General features: G+C 39.2%; 1 protein-coding gene across 1 annotated transcript in view; it reads right to left on the reverse strand.

Annotated features, from left to right (window-relative positions):
- Positions 1-19,559, reverse strand: part of epha5 (EPH receptor A5) — a 76,898-nt gene that overhangs the window by 13,860 nt on the left and 43,479 nt on the right. The window contains exons 6-13 of the mRNA XM_084746359.1: positions 13,742-13,866; positions 11,888-11,977; positions 11,656-11,725; positions 11,377-11,479; positions 6,008-6,075; positions 4,381-4,506; positions 2,808-2,993; positions 1,514-1,575 (exon numbers count right to left, since the gene is read on the reverse strand). Of these exons, the coding sequence (XP_084602485.1) occupies positions 1,514-1,575; positions 2,808-2,993; positions 4,381-4,506; positions 6,008-6,075; positions 11,377-11,479; positions 11,656-11,725; positions 11,888-11,977; positions 13,742-13,866 (830 nt within the window). The remainder of the gene's footprint in view (positions 1-1,513; positions 1,576-2,807; positions 2,994-4,380; positions 4,507-6,007; positions 6,076-11,376; positions 11,480-11,655; positions 11,726-11,887; positions 11,978-13,741; positions 13,867-19,559) is intronic.

Genomic DNA, 19,559 nt, shown 5'->3' on the forward strand with positions numbered 1-19,559 from the left:
TGCGCCTTATGGAGCATTGTCCATAGCTGTGACACTTAATCCAGGAGCCAGTCCGGCCCCTGCTCCTCTCATGGCCATGTCATTTATACCAGCCTCAGTACACCAGCCATCCATGTAATTACTTCACAGGGTTTTCTGTGCTGCTCCGCCTGCTGGTTCCCCAGCTCCTCTGCCTCCCCTTTGCCATCCAGGATTACTCCCAAAGGCACACAGGGCGGTCACGTCAGCAGTTTCCAGTGACCACAGCCCCGTAGCACTTCTCCTCTGTCTTTTGTCTCACAGCATCCTCCCATTTCACACAGTCGGGGTGAGAGAACATCATGTTCAGGTAAAGGTCTTTTTCCAGTGTGAATTTCCTACACCTCCAAACTCCACCATATTTTTCTCACCTTTCCTGAAATCTCCATAATTGCTGTGTTGAAATAAGTATTTATCATGTTGCAAATGTGACCTTACTTCTCCCATCTCCCCATTAGCCATCTGCTGCAGGAGTTTGCCCTTTTTTCATGCAGGATTTAGGCCTCGTCCGCCAACTGAACATCTTGCCATTGTAACCAGTGAGTAGAGTGAAGTGCTCTGGAGAGGGATCACTTAATTCAGAGATTTGCCCGTCTGCCTCTTCATTATAGTTCACCTTCTCCACTCAGTCAAGTCCAAATTGTCTAGACAGTGCAGACATGATTCCAGCCCTGAGTGCTCAGATGTCTTTCATATTTTCTGGCAGAGTGATCCGTCACACAGTCGAGGCCAGTAAACATTTCAGAATTTGGAGAGAAAGTTTAAAATTTCAACACACTCAGACCTGCAGGTCTCCTCTGATTATTCATTATCATTTATTGATGCTCTCCTAAATGTTTTATCTCATGTATCGAGATATATTCCTCAAGTACATAACTTTGCTTTCCCCTTGAAAATGTCAGTGTAACACCTGCCTCAGCTAAGCTTTTACACAAACATCCAGAACTATTGTATATTCCTCCATTAACTTCTGCTTGAATGTGTAGAATGATGAGGTATTGAATTGGAATAATGATACCTTTGGTGGATATAATCTCGTTTCATCTCATCCAACCCTCTTTGCTCACAGTGGTGGATCTCTATTTCAAACAGCTCTTATAAATATATTTTCCTTTGCAGAAGGAAAGTGGAATGTTTTTCCACTTCTGTGATAATTGTCCTCACAATTTAGTAAATCAGCAAGTACTACGATGTCTCTCCACCTCTGCCACTTACTTCAGTATAGTACATTGATCTATGTCTGAGAGCTCACTTTAATATACCTCATATGCTGTTAAAACAATTGCTTTGCATCGATTCTTCGCACTATCTTCATTTTATTTTATATTCCCCAATGTCCTGCTTTTACTCCTTTTCATCTCCTGTCTGCATCTTAGAATTTTCATCCTACTCTGTCTCACACTCTTCCTTCCGATTGCTTTGCAACCCTTCACTCCCTTCTCCTTACATTCCCCTTGAACCCCCTCTTAAGCATCCTTGCTGCCTTCTGTCCTACCTTGAGGAACGTGTCGAGTGATCCGTTCTCCATGTATTCAGTGATGATCATCACTGGTTTGCCTGAAAAACAAAAACATGAGAACATACTTCACTGCGGAAACAATATTTAAAAAAGCAAACATACAGAATATTATAAAGTTTGTACTTTGGACTTCTCGGGTCTCATTTTGTCCGACTAACGCTGCATCCTTTGGACAGCAAGGGAAAAATAAACAATTGCAGGAAAGCAAAATGAAACACGCATGATAATATTTGATGATTGCTATGGTGATATCATGTTGTTTACAAAGAATAGAATAAAATATATTAAATACAATTATTGCATGTAATTATTCATGTAATACATTCTATTGCAGTTTTACATCTGTTTTTGCACCAAAATTATTAGCTTTTGTTCTTGTTGTCCAGATGGCCCATGTTCTGTGCTTGTGTGAGGGAGCTACGTAAACTCTGCCGCAGAAGAAGGCAAAAAGTTTATTTATTTATTTAACTTCAGGATAGCAAAGCCACCTGCTGTTACCAATGCTGGTATTCTCTGCTGGACTCAACAAATTTTACCATCCTGCTCTCAATCCACCAGTTTGCTGTCTATCCTCTACTGGAATCCATGTGAATGCAGCAGTAGTCCTGTTTTCATCAACCTAAACTGTATTACCACGTCATGAGTTAGCTTAACACCCCTCATCCCTCACTTTATTAGCTTCAGCTGTAGTTTTTCAGCTTTACTTTAAAGTCAGTCCAAAAAAATAAAATAAATTCACACCATGTCAAAGCTCCCATACAGTTCTCATGTTTAAATAAATAGCATATTTGGATTTCATATTGGATAATGAGTGAATGATGATGGTCTGTGTGCTTTTCAAACACTTCTGTATCAGCTAATCAGAGTGGAAATATTGGAGCTTTCTGAAATATATTACACTTTATCCTGTTGCCACTTGATTACATCAATGGTATATATCAGTTAGAAAAAGGTCATTTCAAAAGTATAACTCAAAGTACAACTGCAGCTTTATGAACCACAGCTGAAGCTGCCACAGCACATCTAAACCTGACTGATGAAGCACAGCTGAGGGTGATGGATGTTGAAAAACCCTGACAAAGTACAGCTTATCGACCGAAGAAATCAGAGCAGAGTCTGACAAGCAAACCTGAAGCTGACAAGTTGAGCTTGAGATTCCTCAACATGTAGTCAGTCCAACTGCCGTACAGGTCGTCCCGGTAATATGATTCGTGCCATATGTTATAAATCATACAGGGCTCACACAGAAACAAACATGCTGACGACTCACTCTTGGTAACCACGCCCTCCAGGCGGATGATGTTTGGGTGGTTAAATTGGCCCATGATTGACGCCTCCCACAGGAAGTCACGTCTCTGCTGCTCCGTGTAGCCGGCTTTCAAGGTCTTAATGGCAACCTGGATCTCTCTCTTCCCCGGCAGCCTCAGCGGTCCGCTGCACACCTCGCCAAACTCCCCTGAGGCAGAGAGACAGAGCTTGACTGTGGCCTCGACATTTCAGCTCACCTTGATCTGCAAAAGTCTTGTCGAACGGTGAAACAAACCTTTCATCATAACCTACATTTTAACTGTACAGTTTATAGTGTTCTGTTGTTTCAGTGGTTAATTGCTTTATTTGAAACACTGCCAGTTTGGAGAAACAGACGGGAGCTACAGCACAAATAATGTAAATAATGTAGGGCTGTGGACAGGGTCAGCAAAAAAAGGAATTTTAGCCATTTAAAAAAGTCCACAAAAAAAAAGAGGAAGAAGAATCTGTATCAGGAAGTGCTCACTATATGTAGAATATTTTCACTGCTTTACCTTGCTTTTCTTACAGGAAACCAACATTATAAAAACCAAATAAAACTCTCAACTCTTGCAGAACATGAGAGCTGCTGGTCCAGTGTTACCTTCATCTGTTAGTTTGTTTGTCTTATTGCGTGACTTCATTCTTTTCACATGATAGTTCACAAAGTAAAGCAGTGAAAATATTCACATATATCGTCCACTTTAATTGATATTGATTTTTTTCTTTTGATGGACATATTTTATAGTGGCTAAAATACATTTTGTTGGTGACTCCATCCACAGCAGTACACTGCTGAGCTTCTGTATTGTTGCCCTTCTCTGTTTCTTCAAACTGAGTACATGCTGACCAGTATCTACTGTAGGTAACACAGTGACTATCAATATGTAGCCCACATTAAAAAAATGCCAACTATCCCTTTAAAGTAAAGCTGTGAAGAATGAGGCAGCCTCACCCCACAACAGAAAGGCAAAAAATAAAGCACACAAAAGCACAGTTTCAACTGGATTTTTTAAAATAAATTTTAATACCTTTTGACTACAAGGGCATCTTCAGGTATTTCTTAGTTGACATTTTTTTCTGTTTGTCAGCAGAGGACAAAAAGACCATTTGTAGCTGCCATTATCTTGCACAGTTTTTTGGATTAATTGACTGTGTATAAATGCTTGTCTATACAATGAAATGCAATTATGAATGTGACAGGTTTACGCAGGTTGAAGGAAATATGACACAGTATTGTAGTGGTAATGAGAACATGGTTATATCTTAGAACAGTAATGAGATTAGCCTAATTTTGTCATGTTGTATGACTGTACATTGGCTGTGTTTTCATACAGTACCATATGAGATTAAGCTGTTACAGGATGTTAGAATATTTTCCCCAGCACGCTTGACTGAACAGGTTCACTTCAGAATGAACAATAATGTATTCTGTGATACATTATTCTGTCCAAATCAGCTCCAACCTGACGCTCAGAATAAGAATCAGTGCATCTGACACACACACATGCACACACACATGCACACACACAGGCAGGCACACTGAGTTGACTCACCAGCTCCAATGATCCTCTCTATGGAGATGAACGAGACGTCAATCTCCTGGGCAAATTCATGCACTGCCTGGTTGGGATCTTCATAGGTGAGGGGGTCAATGTATGTACGCACCCCCGGGAACTTTACTGCAGACACACATGCATGGCATCATTACCATTTAGATGTCATTTGCTATAATTAACATAACATTAACATATATGTAGACTTGTATCCCCAACAATATGCATGTATACATGAGAATGCAATAAAATGTGTGGTCTCACTCTCTATAGCTGAAGAGGCTCAGAGAGTATGCCATATTTAAAATATTTTCAACTCTTTATTTCATTGGCAGCCAGATTTTTTTCACAGGAATTGTTATATAAGCCAAATATCTCTCTCTAAAACCAACAAAACTCCACAGGCAATATTAGTAATTTTACTTTGCAGTTCTTCCACTGCTTCGATCAGTTAGTTAGTGTTATTGTATGACTTTGATGTTTTAAAAGGAGTCAGTCAGTGTCACAAAATAACAAAACTAACATATCAAGGTAGTGGTAGACCAGCAACTCCTCTGCTCTGTGAGGTAAAATGACTACAGGGTTTGGTTGTTTTGCAGAGAGTGATATTTGGCTTATATAACAGTGGAAAGGGAAGTCAGAGAGGGGAGTCTGCCGACAAAGTAAAGTGGGGAAAATATGCTAAATATAGCATGCACTTCAACTGTTATTGTTTCTTTTAGGTGGACCTTTTTTTTTTGAAGTGGCTAAAGTACGTTTTCCTGCTGACTCTGTCCACAGCAGTTCATTGCTAGCCTGACTATTGAGAAGTACCTTCAAATAATCTGAACTATCCCTTTAAGCAGTAGCTTGATTTGTCAGTTTGCTGTAAATTTCCACAAAATATTCTGCATTATTATTACTGTGATAGTAAATTTTCTCAACATTTCCTACCCCTGTCCTACACCTACATTATTTCTGCCTTTTTCTATTGTTGTGGCGATGTGACTTAGTCATGCTCTGAACTCGTGAAGCCTTTATGATTATTCTGCCATCACTCCTACAGAAAGCACTGACCGACACTACCTAAGATACTGCATCCATAGAACATAATGCAATGATTCATACTACTAATTACCCCACACAAAAGGACAATTTATTTAGTTGTTTCTTGTGGGCATGAGTAATTAACATTCATTTTTTAATATTTTCTTTCACGGCATGAATCAGTATGACAGCAAACCAAGCATAATGGCACTGTGGTATTTTTCCCTGAGCTGATGTACCCGTCATGGTCGGCTCTGATGCCAACAGATGGATAGCTGGATACAAAGCCAAAAATGTGGCCAAATATATTAAGCTGTCACGGCCTATAAATCATCATAGCTTTGTGTGTCCTCTGCCAACATGGCTGCCATGGAGATGGTTTGGAGCTGTGTCATTCAAAGAATAGCTGCTAGTGCAAAACGCTGTCAACTGGACTGGTAGCACAAACGTGCACAAGCCTACGGGTCTGAACAAACCCATACAGACATGACCGCTGACTGAACCCTCTACTGTACACGTAGTGTAAACTTTGAATGAACTTGCCCACAACCACGCACACACGTCCAGATATACAGAATGAGTTTGGGCTGTCTTAACTTACTGTGACCGTTATGGAAGTGCATCTTCTCCTCCTCAGGATCCTGCTTTGCTTTGCTGTAGCCACACCGCCTGTGAGGGAGGAGACACAAACACATCTGAATCAGTGTCAAGACAGGGGCGCATGTAAAAGCGCTGATTGGTGTTTTTCTAAACTTTACAATCACACCTGCATATATGACTCATACTGAGAATTTTACAGGTGGCGTACAAAACAATGTGAACACGCCATGGAGAAGGTGTTGACATTTGATTTAATTAACACAGCTAAAAAGATGGATGCCAATTAGCAGCAGTTTCAGCAATAACACAGTCACAATCATCCTATTATTTTTATTTAATGACACATTATAAAACATTCAGTTTGAGAGATAAATGACATCTGCTGTTCAGTTTTAGCACGTCCATTTAGAGTAACATAAATTAGCAATGATTGTATATAATTTGTTTGCATAATTTTCCAAATTCTAGCACAAAGTAGTGTGACAAATTAAAATAAATACATTCACAGACTGTTGAAAATAAAATATATAAAGTAGATTCAGGGTCTGTCATGATGTGAAAAGCTGTGATGAAGTTAAAAAAAACAGAACAAAGGAAGATATTATCTGCACCCGGGGTGGAATAGCTAACGTGGCTATTATACCCAGGTGTAAATAGCCTAGCATTGCCATGGACAACAATGCTATTTGCACTTGCTGTGTAAACTTATGGTGTGCCTATTTACACACACATGGCAGAGACAAACCATGTTTTTTCCCCCTAAATCTAACCATGTATGGTGATGTAAACTTAGGCAAACTGCAACTAAAAATAGAAAATAATAATAAAAAAATGCAAATAAGGAAACTTTGAAAATTAAGGTCCCACAGGAAAGTCCTATGTTTAACCCAGTCATCCACTGGAACCTCTTATCTATAGTTAATTTATCGCTCTTCATATCTTAACTTAGGCGGTCAGATGTGACTGGCCAAATAGGCACCATGTGCCTATTCTGATCAGGTGCAAATAGACACTCTGAAAGATAAATGCATTTCTAAGCAGCATTTATGAGGACTGATAAAAATCATAAGATCATTTAAAACATGTCACATGTTTAAAAAACGGCTTAAAATGCTAAAAAAGTGTTTATTTTATGTTGTTTACTTCATTCTTTAGTACTTAATTTACCCTGTAATCTACAGAGTCATCTTAATCTGCATATTCCTCAGAGTAATGTCCTGTAGAAACTGTTTCACCTCTCACCTCTCTCCTCATTTATCGGGTACGTTGTCAATTTTGAGAGTTAACGTGTCTGTAGTAAGTTGCGACCTTGTCAAGAGTGTCATTATGAGTAAGTTAGAGTGACTTTTTGTTGAGAGTAGAAAAGTGTGTGTGAGATCGAACCTCTCCTGGTAACATTAATCTGTAGTTTTGCAGAGTGCAGCTGCCATCTTGTGTCAACTGTGAATTTGCATGAACACATTCTGTAATATAATTTGCACTTCTGTCTGTATAATAGATTTCATGCACTTAAGTGAGTTTTGGTAATTTTTATGAGAGTGTAGTGAGTTGTAATTGCTTTTTGCTTTACAATATGGCAGATGGCACGTCTCTATCTCAGGAACTTGTCTAAGGGACCAGGATCCCTTGGAGGAACTTGGATCGGAAAGTAAATTAAGTTATGGGATATTATTTTTTAAGGGTGACACACAGAGATCACAGTAAAGATACCACAAAGTAGCCTGGACACAAAAAAAAGCAAAAACTGCACAACGGAGGACTTGATCACACTTGGTTGCAGCAACATAAGCTTTTTATTTCCTCATAGGATCTGCTAACTACATTTACAAAAATATTGCTGAAAATGCTTAAAACTACCATATTTTTTTTTTAGATATTAGCAAAGCACTGCAGTTTTCAAATAATATGATTTTCCAGGAAAGGCCTTGTCAACAGCTCTGACTTTTAGCCGATAAAGATAATATAAAAAAAAAATTGGGTCAAGACAAAAAGTCAATTCAATAAGAAGGACATGTAAGAGAAATTCAGTAATGTAAGTCACAGGATTTAGTTTGCATCTATATCCTTTTCTCTTGTGTCAACGTGAGAAAGCTTGTCTGTGTTTCCCCTAAAGCATAGGCCAAAACCTGTGTTAATATGTTTGCCATGTGGCTGTGTGTCTGTGTGCTCAAGGCTTCTGTATATCAATATTTAGACAAGTTGCATCCGAGATAATCACAGATAACCCAGATTAAACAGGAGGACTGGTTTTAAACGTGATCCTATACGCAAACACACACATGTGCTAACATACAGACACAGAAATGCACTCAAATTAGGGTATTTTTGTTGTAAATGCATTAGTTTGAAAATTGTAAAAGCAACAGTCAACAAGATGTTTTCGTTTTTCTCATTTTTTCCTTCTTGAAAACAAAAAAATGAAGTGTGTGAACACACAAACACACATAGGGGTCATGTCCAACTCTCTCCCATCACATCTCTCTGTAGGACAGCCAAGCCTGGCTGGAGGGGTTTGGTATGGGCAGCTGGATAGTCTGGGGGAGGTGAATCTGTGTGTGTGTGTGTGTGTGTGTGTGTGTGTGTGTGTGTGTGTATCTGTGTGTTTGGTACGTGTGTGTCTGCCTGAGGGTGTTTAGTTTGCCGGATCTGTTGAGTCAAGGGGTTTGAGCTCGCTCAATGCCCAGACTGCCCTCCAAACTTCCTGCATGTATGCGTCTGTGTGTGTGTGTGTGTGTGTGTGTGTGTGTGTGTGTCTGTGTGTGTGTGTGTGTTAACCCATGCATACATGCATCAGTGCGTATGTGTGCGCGTCTCCACATGTGTCTGGATGCCTATGCATGCGTGTAGTCTGGAGGGTCATGTGGGAGGAGGGGAGGGGAGGTGGTATACAGTGGATGGAGGGGGGTTGTGGTGTCCCAAATCCATCACTGGAAAATTTGGCATTCCTCCATCTCTCCTCCCCCACACAAAACTCGAGCGATCCTCGATCCTCATCCCCCGTTCGCCTAAACCAAAATCCCCACTGTGTCTTTCTCATTTGCTTTTTAATCCTTGAACATCACCAGCGCCCCCCACGGTCTATTCATCTGATCATTCTGACAAACAACTACAGATTCACCATCTTTGTGAAAATAAATTGCTAAAATAATGACCTGATAGTTAAAAGAATGGGGGAGGTGAGCAACAAAATGTGTGTGCGAATGAAAAATTGAATGAACGTGTCCATGGACTGATGGATGTTAGCTCAGCAATACACATGCATGAATGGAGAGATGAGTGGACGAACAGACCATGAGAATATGGATGTGGATCTGTGTGAAATCACAGACTGAGCCTCATAAAAACGCCCTGACAGCTTTGTTAATTATGGTTCAGTAGAAGGAGTTGGACATGCATAACTGGTAATTAACTTGATTAGATACATATTACAGGAAAATGGGGTTAAGGAAGATGAAATCAGGCAAGGAAAAAGTTCAAGAGTTCAAGGAACTATTACAGACAAATAAGGGGAGGGATTTTTATGGACATAAAATCACACTCAAGTTACTGTATACAGTATTTGCCATTTGTGTATATTCTGTGTGCCCATGTGTGAAAATGACATCAGAAATCTTTTTGCACCAATTACAAGACAAGGTTAAGTGAAGGTCATATGAGCCTGGAGGCGTGCAGGTACAACATTAATGTTGTGTATAATGTATGGAGCTAGCCAGAGTGCTAAATGCTGAGGTGTAACACAGCCAGGTTGTGTCACCAGACTTGAGGAGAATCCACTGGCTTAAAGCTCTAACCTAAAAAGCAACCCTTAATCCTGACCTATTACAAAACTCTAACCTCAAGCCATCTACAGTATCTAATCCCATAATGCTGCTTAACAACCCAGAAATATCTGGGTCAGAAATAAGATTTTATATTGTCATTTTTGTTAGTCAGCAATAGGTCAGAGGAGGACGAGGGGATGTCCTCTCTAAGCTCTGCCCAGTAGGCGATTTGCGGGGGGGATAAGGAGAGATGCTGTCCTTCCTGGCAGCAAAATGACCAAATTACATCCTACTCTCCATCCCCCAGTAGTTGAGAGACTGTAGAAGCAGAGGGGATGTTTAGCTGATGTTAGTCTAGACTGCCTCACTCATTGCTTCTTTATCGGTCTGAAATTTGTGCAAGGTTGAGTTCCTGACCATGGCTCTGAAATATCAGCAGCCGAACTGTGCCGTGTATTGATAAATCCATGGCGCTGTCCGTGGTGCTGAAGTAGCAGCCAGATTTGTAATTGCACCTTTTTCCTCTCAGGGATACTCAGTTTCATCTCTACTCTATAATATTGTCTAAACTATTTGCTATAAATACTAAGTTCTATACTATATTGTAGCCTATCATCATGAGCAAGTGACTAACAAGCAACTTTTTTCTATACCAATATTATAAAATACATTTTAAGAAAGAAAATTACATTACACATTACAGTATAATTACTCACTTTAAAGGAGGAAGCAGTTTAAAGACCTGGGTGAAGACTGTTTTTACTCTTTGTACTTTACTGATGGAGTATCTGTACAGTATTGGGCTGTATAAAAATTGTAAATAACTGTCAAAACGAACAATTAATAACACATAATCTGCCAATCCAGAGAAAAAGGAAATGCATGTTTGTGGTACTGGAAAATAGTAGCAGAGTAAGACCTCCTACTTTCTCTGTGCTAAAGAGCAGCTAGCCTGTGTCTGACAACCACGTGTCAATTTGTGTATTTCTCTGCTTTTACCTGTCAGTGTGTAAACAACAAGTTAACAAAAAGTTAGCTGTGCTGGCTAGCTAACGAGCACCACAAAGGTCACTTGTTATCTGTGCACAGAAGTAGCTGACGGTAATAAAAAATAATGATCCGTGTGTAACGTTAACGTGTTTTTCCTGCATGCCTCTACGACAGCCACCAGGATTATTAGATTTCGGTACAAGCATGCTGTGTGCTTAATGGCTCACTGACACTGATGAGATGTACGTCATAGGTACTGAAGTATGATACCAAATGACAAGGCATTTTTCAGTACTAGTATCAAAGCTATTTGGTTGGTGCAATAAAGTCTGGTACCCAGCCCAAGCCTATAGCATTCTCATAATATTCCTATAATATTTTTATGATCATGCTCCCCACTTTATGCAATTTCTAGCAGTTCAGTATTACTAAATATTTCATTTAATGATCCCAATGACACAACATACAATATATGTTGTCAGAATGTTGTTGTTGTTAGCTATTATAGTACAGGAGTAATACAGGTATGTGTGTGGGAATACAATATGTACTTGCAAGTGCTTACACCTACATATCATAACATACTTTCCTAGTTGCGGTTGTGCTCTTTAAGTCTTACCGTCCACTGAGCAGGAATCCGGCAACCACTGCCAGCAGGACCAGAGCCAGCGTGATGGCGACCACTACTATGGAAGCTTGAGCACGCTCACTCGTAGCTGTTACTGCCGAAGAACAGAGGCGTGATGAGACACACATGGCACACACACAGGAAAACACACCTGGTATCTGCTGCCTGATGCAGCCTCCCAAAGCAGGCGGGAGTCATGTGCAGGTCGAACTTTTATTGTGCCGTCATGCTCTCTCTCTCACTCTCACTCTCTCCCTCAGGTGTACTCACAGTAAGGGCTGGTCTGGAATTCAAAACGCCGGCTAAATGCGCCGTAGCCTGCTGAGGTCCTGGCTCGCACCTGAAATGCATCATAATCCAAACATATCACACCTGCAGTAAATATCGCATTATATTTTCATATGTATGCTTATGATGTTGATTGCTTTTGGTCTTTCTGAAATTCCCCAAAATGTTGTTATTTAGCAATATCTTCTTTGATTTTTTTGAACCCGTGTTTGACCTGGAAGATGTAGACTGATGAGGGCTTCAGGCCTTCCACCACCATCTCGGTCTCCTTGGATTTGATAATAGTGTAACTGGAGTCCTGCTCCTGCAGTAGGAGGAAAGGAGAGAGAGTTATTTTAATTTATTCATATGGCCATGATGATTATTTGTTCTCGCAGTAATTATTCTGTCAGATTTTGTACATGTGCGTCGTCTTGCCTGCACCTTTTTTTTCCTATTCTTCTGCTCGTTTGTGTGGTTAAGCCACCTGTGGTGTGTGTGTGAGCGCAAGTGTGCGTAAGCCCATGTGTGGAAGGATCGGTTTCCCCAACTGTAACCACATCAGGTTTAAACAAAGCTAAATGCCCCCTCCATTAGCCAGAGGCCATTAGCTAACCACTGACCACAAACCCTGCTCTGCTCTCTTGTGTACCTTTATTCTGACCTTCCCAGAAAAGAAGAAGACATCAGAGGATAAAAGAGAGAAAAGAGCAAGGGCACAGAAACAATGATCTCAATACAAGCATCAAATTGCTGTCTCTACCAAGTCCAGCTTAAAAGAAAACCCATACAGACACAGCGCAGTCACATGAAAGAGTCTTTTTGAGGTAAAGGTTTTCTCAGAAAAAATTACTTCAAGGTAAATTTGCTGTATATTCAGCTGTATTTCTGAGGGTTAATCTGAACAATGTTGGTCGTCAAGTTTCAGCAAATATAACACATTGAATATGTGCAGCATGGGGCTGCTGGAAGGAAAAATCCATTGGTGACTGGAGTGATTGTAGCATCATAACTTCTTAAAGGCATACAAGGCAAGATTTTCCCTAAAAAAAACCAAAAACAAAACAATATGTAGACCCATGATTCTGGTCCATCATCACTTATGATGAGAAGTGTGTGGTGGCGTCTGTATCGGAAAATATATTTTTTTACTTCTCTGATTCACTGCTTTGTTCTTGCAGACACTGCTCCCTCACTTCATTTACTCTCTAGATCTCTCGACTACCTCTAATCTTTCTTTCACTTTTTCTTCTGTGTGGTGAAGCGGGGAGGAGTGGCCAGCTTTTTTACAAACAGCCAATCCTGGTTATGCTACCTTTAAATGCATGAAATACAGATTTTTTTTTTTTTTAATCAGTTTAGCTTTTTTTAAAAAAAAACATCTTTGATAGCAGACACAAATATGTGTGCATAAATTTATATTAATTAATATCAATTAAATAATGTTAACTTCAAAGTAGACCTTATGAAAAAAAAAGATATGCAGAATTTTGTTTAAAGTCATGTGGTAATTAAATTGTGGTTTCCAAAGAGACCAATTATAATTTTCAGAAATCACAAAAAGCTAAATTATTTGCAGCAGCATGGAATGTAGTTTGTCAATACATGTGATATACTGTGCATCACACAGAGCTACAACTAACAACTACTTTCATTATCAATTAATCTGACGATAATTTTGACTATAAAAAGGTTTTAAAAAATTGAGAAACTTGTCTTGGGAAATTTCCCACAGCCCAAAGCACCTTCTTCAAATTAAATCTTTTGTCCAAACCAACAACATAAATGACAAAGAAAGCAGCAAATCCTCCTCTCCATTTAACAAGCATATTTGATATTTTCTCTTGACAATTGATTGTCAAAATAGTCAAAATTTTCTTTCAACTGACTAATTGTTGCAGCTCTAGTATCAAATACACAAGCATTAAGAGAACATGAAAAATCACTCTCTCTGTTACAGACTCAGCAACATCTGTAAAATATATAATTACATAATATATTTTTTACAGTGCTCAGAAGCCACAGGTGGACATAGACTCAAAATTTTGTATTAGGAGCAAAAGAACAGAGCAACTAATATATTTTTTACCTTTTCAAAATACTTGATCTCATACTCCAGGATGATGCCGTTGGGGCGATCAGGCTCCGCCCACGAGATGCCGATGCTGCTCTTCCCTGCATGATCTTTTCTTACCACACTAACTGGGGAGGGAGCTGCACACACACAAAGATATACAAAGTACAATTTAATGCAAATTAATTTGCCTGAGTAGCAAAAATCCAGCAGTTTATTATGATGCAAGTCAATGCATCTCTTTAATTCCAGTATTTAACATGAGTGACAAAACATCCTAATTAACGGTGATTAATGGTGCCAAAATTGTAATGCTTGCTGTGATTGCTGTACGCTATGAAATATCAGAGGACAAAATTGGAAAAAAAAAAGATGATTTTAGACATAGTTGGTTTGTCATATGAGAATTCACACAGTAAAGTACATCTGTCTTTGGTGTTGTGTTATTTCTGTCATGCTGGGTGAAAGAAAAAGAAATAAAGAAATCTGACATTGGTTTTCATCAGTTTTTCTTCTTTGGAATTTAGGTTTGTTAGTCACCAAAGTTCCTCTGAGGTTATTTGGCGCAGTCAATGGAGCTTTTACTCAGTACCTCAGATTATTTCTGGTTCCAAAGAAGCTCTGCCTCTGAAAAAAAATGTTTGCAATCTGGCATTGAGGTGCACCTGTGCCTCATTAAACTATCCTTTTACAGCTTGCTGTTCAGTAGATACTGGCAGAGGAGCCCGTGACGTTAACTATGACTCCACACATCTGGAGCAGAGCTTTTGGTTTACCAAGTTTGGCAGTCTGCTAAGGATACTTAACAAATTTTTAAAAAAAAACTTCTAATGTAGTGAAAAAAGTGAAAAGTCTGCAAGTCAGAGCTTGTGCTGGCTTTCAGCCAAACCGCCAGACTCTAGCCTGATGCTTTATTATATTAACTTTTGATTCTTATAAAATAGTTTAGATTAACAAGTTGTGATTTGATATACGAGTACAGTACCAACTACTAAAAAAGAAAACTGCCTCTGCCCGTGTTTGGTCATTCTTAAATCATACCTGGTTACTGGACATAATAGCTATTTACAGATTGTGTGGACCAAACCAAACACAAATCTATAATTCACCACATGTTCAGAATCAAATCATAAAAATATGCAATAATCTAATAAAAAATTTGGGCTTTTACAGCTTGGAATAACAACTAGTATTCTTTTTAATTTTTTCCCTTTCAAATTGATCATATATTAGTTATAGTGCTTTATGTCTTGAAAGCTGTAACACGATCTTATAATGTATTTCAGTGTGTTTTGTTTAGTGCTTTTTGCAAAATTTTCATTTCCATGATAGCTTTTTGTGTGATTTATTTAAGTCTAAAGTCAAGTGAGTGTGAGTTTGATCAATCATGGGAGCATCCTGTTGTAACCTGAACTGTTGGCCCATCTCTCAGAGGGACAGTTGGAGAGTCTCTGACACATAAAGAGCTTTTCACCAGGCAAAATGCTCCCTCAGGCAACATCCTGATAGTGTGAGTGTGTGTGTGTGTGTGTGTGTGTAAGCTTCTACTGCAAATGCTAAACACCGTTTAGGTTTCAATAGCCTCAGCAGAACTCCACAGGGAATAAATCATCGCTACAAACACAGTAACTGTATCCTGAGTGGATGGTCGCACACAGAAGTGTTATCTGCACCATCTTAAAAGCCTGAAACCAGAAACTGAATCACGCACACTCAATGCTTAAATTGTATAAATGCTAGGATGCCAAGATGAGAGAAGGCTTCTTTTCCTAGCAGCTTAACGGGTAACAATACACCAAAATCTAAGTATAAATCCTCTGAAAATGGATGCAGTTTGCTGTGCTATATTTAATCAAAAGTTGAATAGAGGGTGTCATATGAGGGTGAGAGCGTAAAGCCCTCTGGTACACATACTTATGATTCTGGGTTATATAAATAAGTCTGATGTCACATTCCACATGTAATATATATTTTTAAATAAATGTGTCAGAAATAATAAGAAAACAGTGAACAAAACATCAACATTTCCAAAACCTAAGTTGATGTCCGATGTTAAATTGTTTGTTTTGTCCGATGCTAAGCCAAAACCCCAAATTTATTTCACTATATAGTGATTACGAATATAACAGCATTGTTTGATAAATCCCTTAATGGGTTTGGATTATGTGAGTTCAGCATATATAACAGCAGTTTCCCATCTGAAAAGGCTGTCTGAAGGTCAAGTCTTTTACTGTAAATTATTGTTACTGTGCTGTTTTCTAGGCATTTATCACACAAGTAACTAGAGCTACAACAAATAAGTGATTATTAATCCATTATTAAATTAATCACCAACTATTTCGATAATCGATTAATCGTTTTGAGCCTTTTTGTAATTAAAAGTTGTCTCTGATGACAGCTTCTCAAACGTGAATATTTGTTTCTTTACTTGTCTGCGACAGTAAACTGCACATCCTTTGGGTTGTGTGCAAAGGAAGACATTTAAAGATGGTATATTGGACTTCGGGAGACAGTGACCAAACTTTTTTCACAATTTCTGACATTTATGAACCAAACAACTGATCGATTAATTGAGGGAATGGTCAACAGATGAATTGATTAGTTGCAGCCCTACAAGTAAGTGGGTTTATTTTCAGAGCACATTTATGAACAAAAAATGTTGATTGCAGGCCAATTCAGTCTTCTGATAATTCCTGCCTGTTCCTTCTTGGCCCTAACTTTTACTTTTCACCAAACACCAAACAGCACAGACGCACGGCAACTATGAATAACACCCAAAGCAGCATTTCAGTCAAAAGAGGCACCTTACTGCTAAATGTGACAACTTTTAGAGCCATAACTCAGCGTCTGTGACTAAACAAAAAGTGTTTTAAAATCTGACATAACTGAGAAATGCCACGGCAGTGAGAGAAAAGGAGGTGATGGAGGAGAAGGGGGAGCGTTAAATAAGGAGGGGTGGGGGGGAGTGGAAGGCAAGCAAGTGGGCTGACAAAAATGGAAAAAAGCGACAGATGAAATGAGTGAGACACACTGAGGAGGAGACATGGTGAAAGAGTGAAGACAGAGTCCCAGCAACACTTCCATTTTAGCAACAGGGAAGACAGTGGAATCACACCTCCTGGTTTAAACACTTCCAGTTTGTGTTACATCTGCTAATGAGCACCTACATCACGCTAAAACGAACATGAACTCCTGACATTTTCCATGTAATTTACATCCGTGATGCCACTTTCTATTTTTCCTTCAATCTGAAGCCACAGAATTCCACTCCAAGAAGAGAAAGGTTAGAGAAAGGTTGTGAAAGCTATTCAGCGGGACGAGTGCAGCCCTCCAGTGTAACAAGTCTGGCCTCAGATAAGAGCAGCGTTATCACAGTGCAGAACATAAGCCTCTCAGACCACTATCTGTCTCAAGCATCACCAAAATCAATACAGACCTTCAACTATCTGCTTTATTATCCTTTAACTAGCCTCAGAGAATGACAGAGAGATGGAGATCCAGAGACAGAGTGAAAGAGAGATAGGAGAAAAAGAGAGAGATGGCTTTCTTAAGGTTGTAAAGTTGCCGAGCTGCTTTCATCTATTTTTTTTTTTTTTTTTTTTTGACAATTTAACCCCCTACCTACCTGTTTTATCACATGACATTCTTGGTTTCACACATTTGCAACAGTGACAGCCATTTGGCAGCCTTGAATCGATCCATCATGCAATCTATTGAAATCCTATTAATTGAGACTAGGAGTCATAACAGGGATACTGAAAGCATGGATCGCTGTCTTGACCTGGGGCTTTGCAATGTTCACAGCTCAGGTTCATGTTTATCGCATGTTGTTCTTCATCTATCTATTATTTTCCTGTAGGGTATCTGTCGTCTGGCTAACAAAGGCATCCAATTCATAAAAAGAAGATTACAGAATGTACAAAACTCAACCAGGTGGAGGGCAATCTTATTAAAGTGAGAAGTAAAAGATGTCGGATGTGTATAAAATAACAAACGCATTATTTACTTTAACAGATGCTGAATTCTACAAAAATCAAAAGGAAAACCTGGCTCATTATTTTTTTCTTTCATTTTTTTTTTTCCTTTCTCCTGCAATCGTTCTGACCACCAGGGGCAGCACTGTGTCCACTGCTGCTCACGGCACTCCAGATGGTCATCGTGGAAGGCGGGGCTTATTGGACAGTGGGTGCAGTCTACAGGTGCACTCTGTGTGAGTTTGGTTCAGTTTTACATGGACTGTTAAATAATTTTACGGACAGCTGCCAAAAAGAGACGTAGGTCAAAGTTGTTGTTTTTTTTTGCCGACAGTTTATGTTGGACAGTACTGCAGTCATTAGTGGATGACTCTGAGGACAATAAATTTGTTGATAATGATGGTGTAACCAAAAAAAGAATGTAAGCATTAGCAAACTCCTTAAACTCTGCGCTGTGTTGGTTCTTTCGATGTTTTATCAAATTTCTTGTGTTGAAGCGTCTACTTTTCAGGACTTGGTATCGGGTGTAGTGGCATTGGAGTGGTTTTCAGAAGTGTCCATGAGCACAGCATTGGGCGGATACCTGATGCTAGTATCAGGTCTCAGTGCATCCCTAGAAAAAGTAGTATTAGAACATCTTCATCCAGGACCATGATACTTGAACAGTCATTAATCAGCGGTATTGGTAACTATACTCTGCACAGTATATGCAGTATTTCCTGCCTTTATGTGCCCCATGGCCGGCTTTGTACCCAGTCTCAATTCAAATATTTTCTCTGCTGATCTACTAAATGACTCGTCTGACTTCTTTAATCTCTTCCACTCCAACCTTTTTTGGGAGAAAAAAAATGCCTAAAATGACATATCCAAATTAAAAAGGCTGCAGTCTCTGAACCTCTAACTGATAACATGCAACATGCATAGAAAAAACCTCCCAAAGTGTCTCATGAACATGCCAGAAATACTCTGGTGATGCAGAAACGGAGCAGCAGCAGGTCTTTGAAGACGGTAAAAATTAAAAAAATGATGTCAGCGTGAATTAAAAATATATACACAAAGTACCAATGAATACCCATCTCAAATTTGAAGACAAAATACGACAATTCGACAGTGCTTTTTCATGAAACAGTCCACACAGATGTCCTAAAAGGACATTTGGAGGCTCTAAGTGAAGACATAGTAACTAATTTTACTCCGAGTCACTAAAGGTGTTTTCTTCCCTTCACATAATGTTGCATTACTCAATGTCAGTCTTGGCCTGGAGACCACTTTTTAAATGTCTCGGTCTTAGCATTAACTGCATTTGTACTCTGTCTTGTCTCTGTTTCAGACAAAGAGGAATCAGGGTTTTATAACTTTTATAACTGCAGAGATATCACTAAATTGCCTGTGCACTGTCTGATATATTTGTTAAAATCACTGCTGTGACTGGATGTGAAACTTCCTGCTTCAATGCAAGCCATAACTTGACTCATTTCTAATGATGATTTTTTGTCACTGATAACAGCTGCCCCCCCGTCCCTTAACACACACTCCAAGAAAGCAAATGTGGGAAAGACAGGAGAAGAAGGTGCAACAAACAAATAGGTGTAACAAAATTAGTCTACCTGAACCAAATGGGGTTCATCTGCAAAACAGCATCCAAAAGAAAACAGGGTAGTGTGTAAATTCTGCAATGCCGAGCCCTAACCATAATGCACTGCTCTGGTCCTGGTCTTGACTCAGTCTCACCTAATTAGTCTTGGTCTTGTCTCGATCTCTCACTCTGTTCTGGGCCATGATTTGGTCTCAGCTTAGTTGGTCTTGACTGCAACACTATCTTTATATTTTTATATATTTCATCTATTATAGCTAAAATA

The sequence above is a fragment of the Lutjanus erythropterus genome, chromosome 20, assembly GCF_056507025.1.
Source record: "Lutjanus erythropterus isolate fLutEry1 chromosome 20, fLutEry1.hap2, whole genome shotgun sequence".
Lineage (NCBI taxonomy): Eukaryota > Metazoa > Chordata > Actinopteri > Lutjaniformes > Lutjanidae > Lutjanus > Lutjanus erythropterus.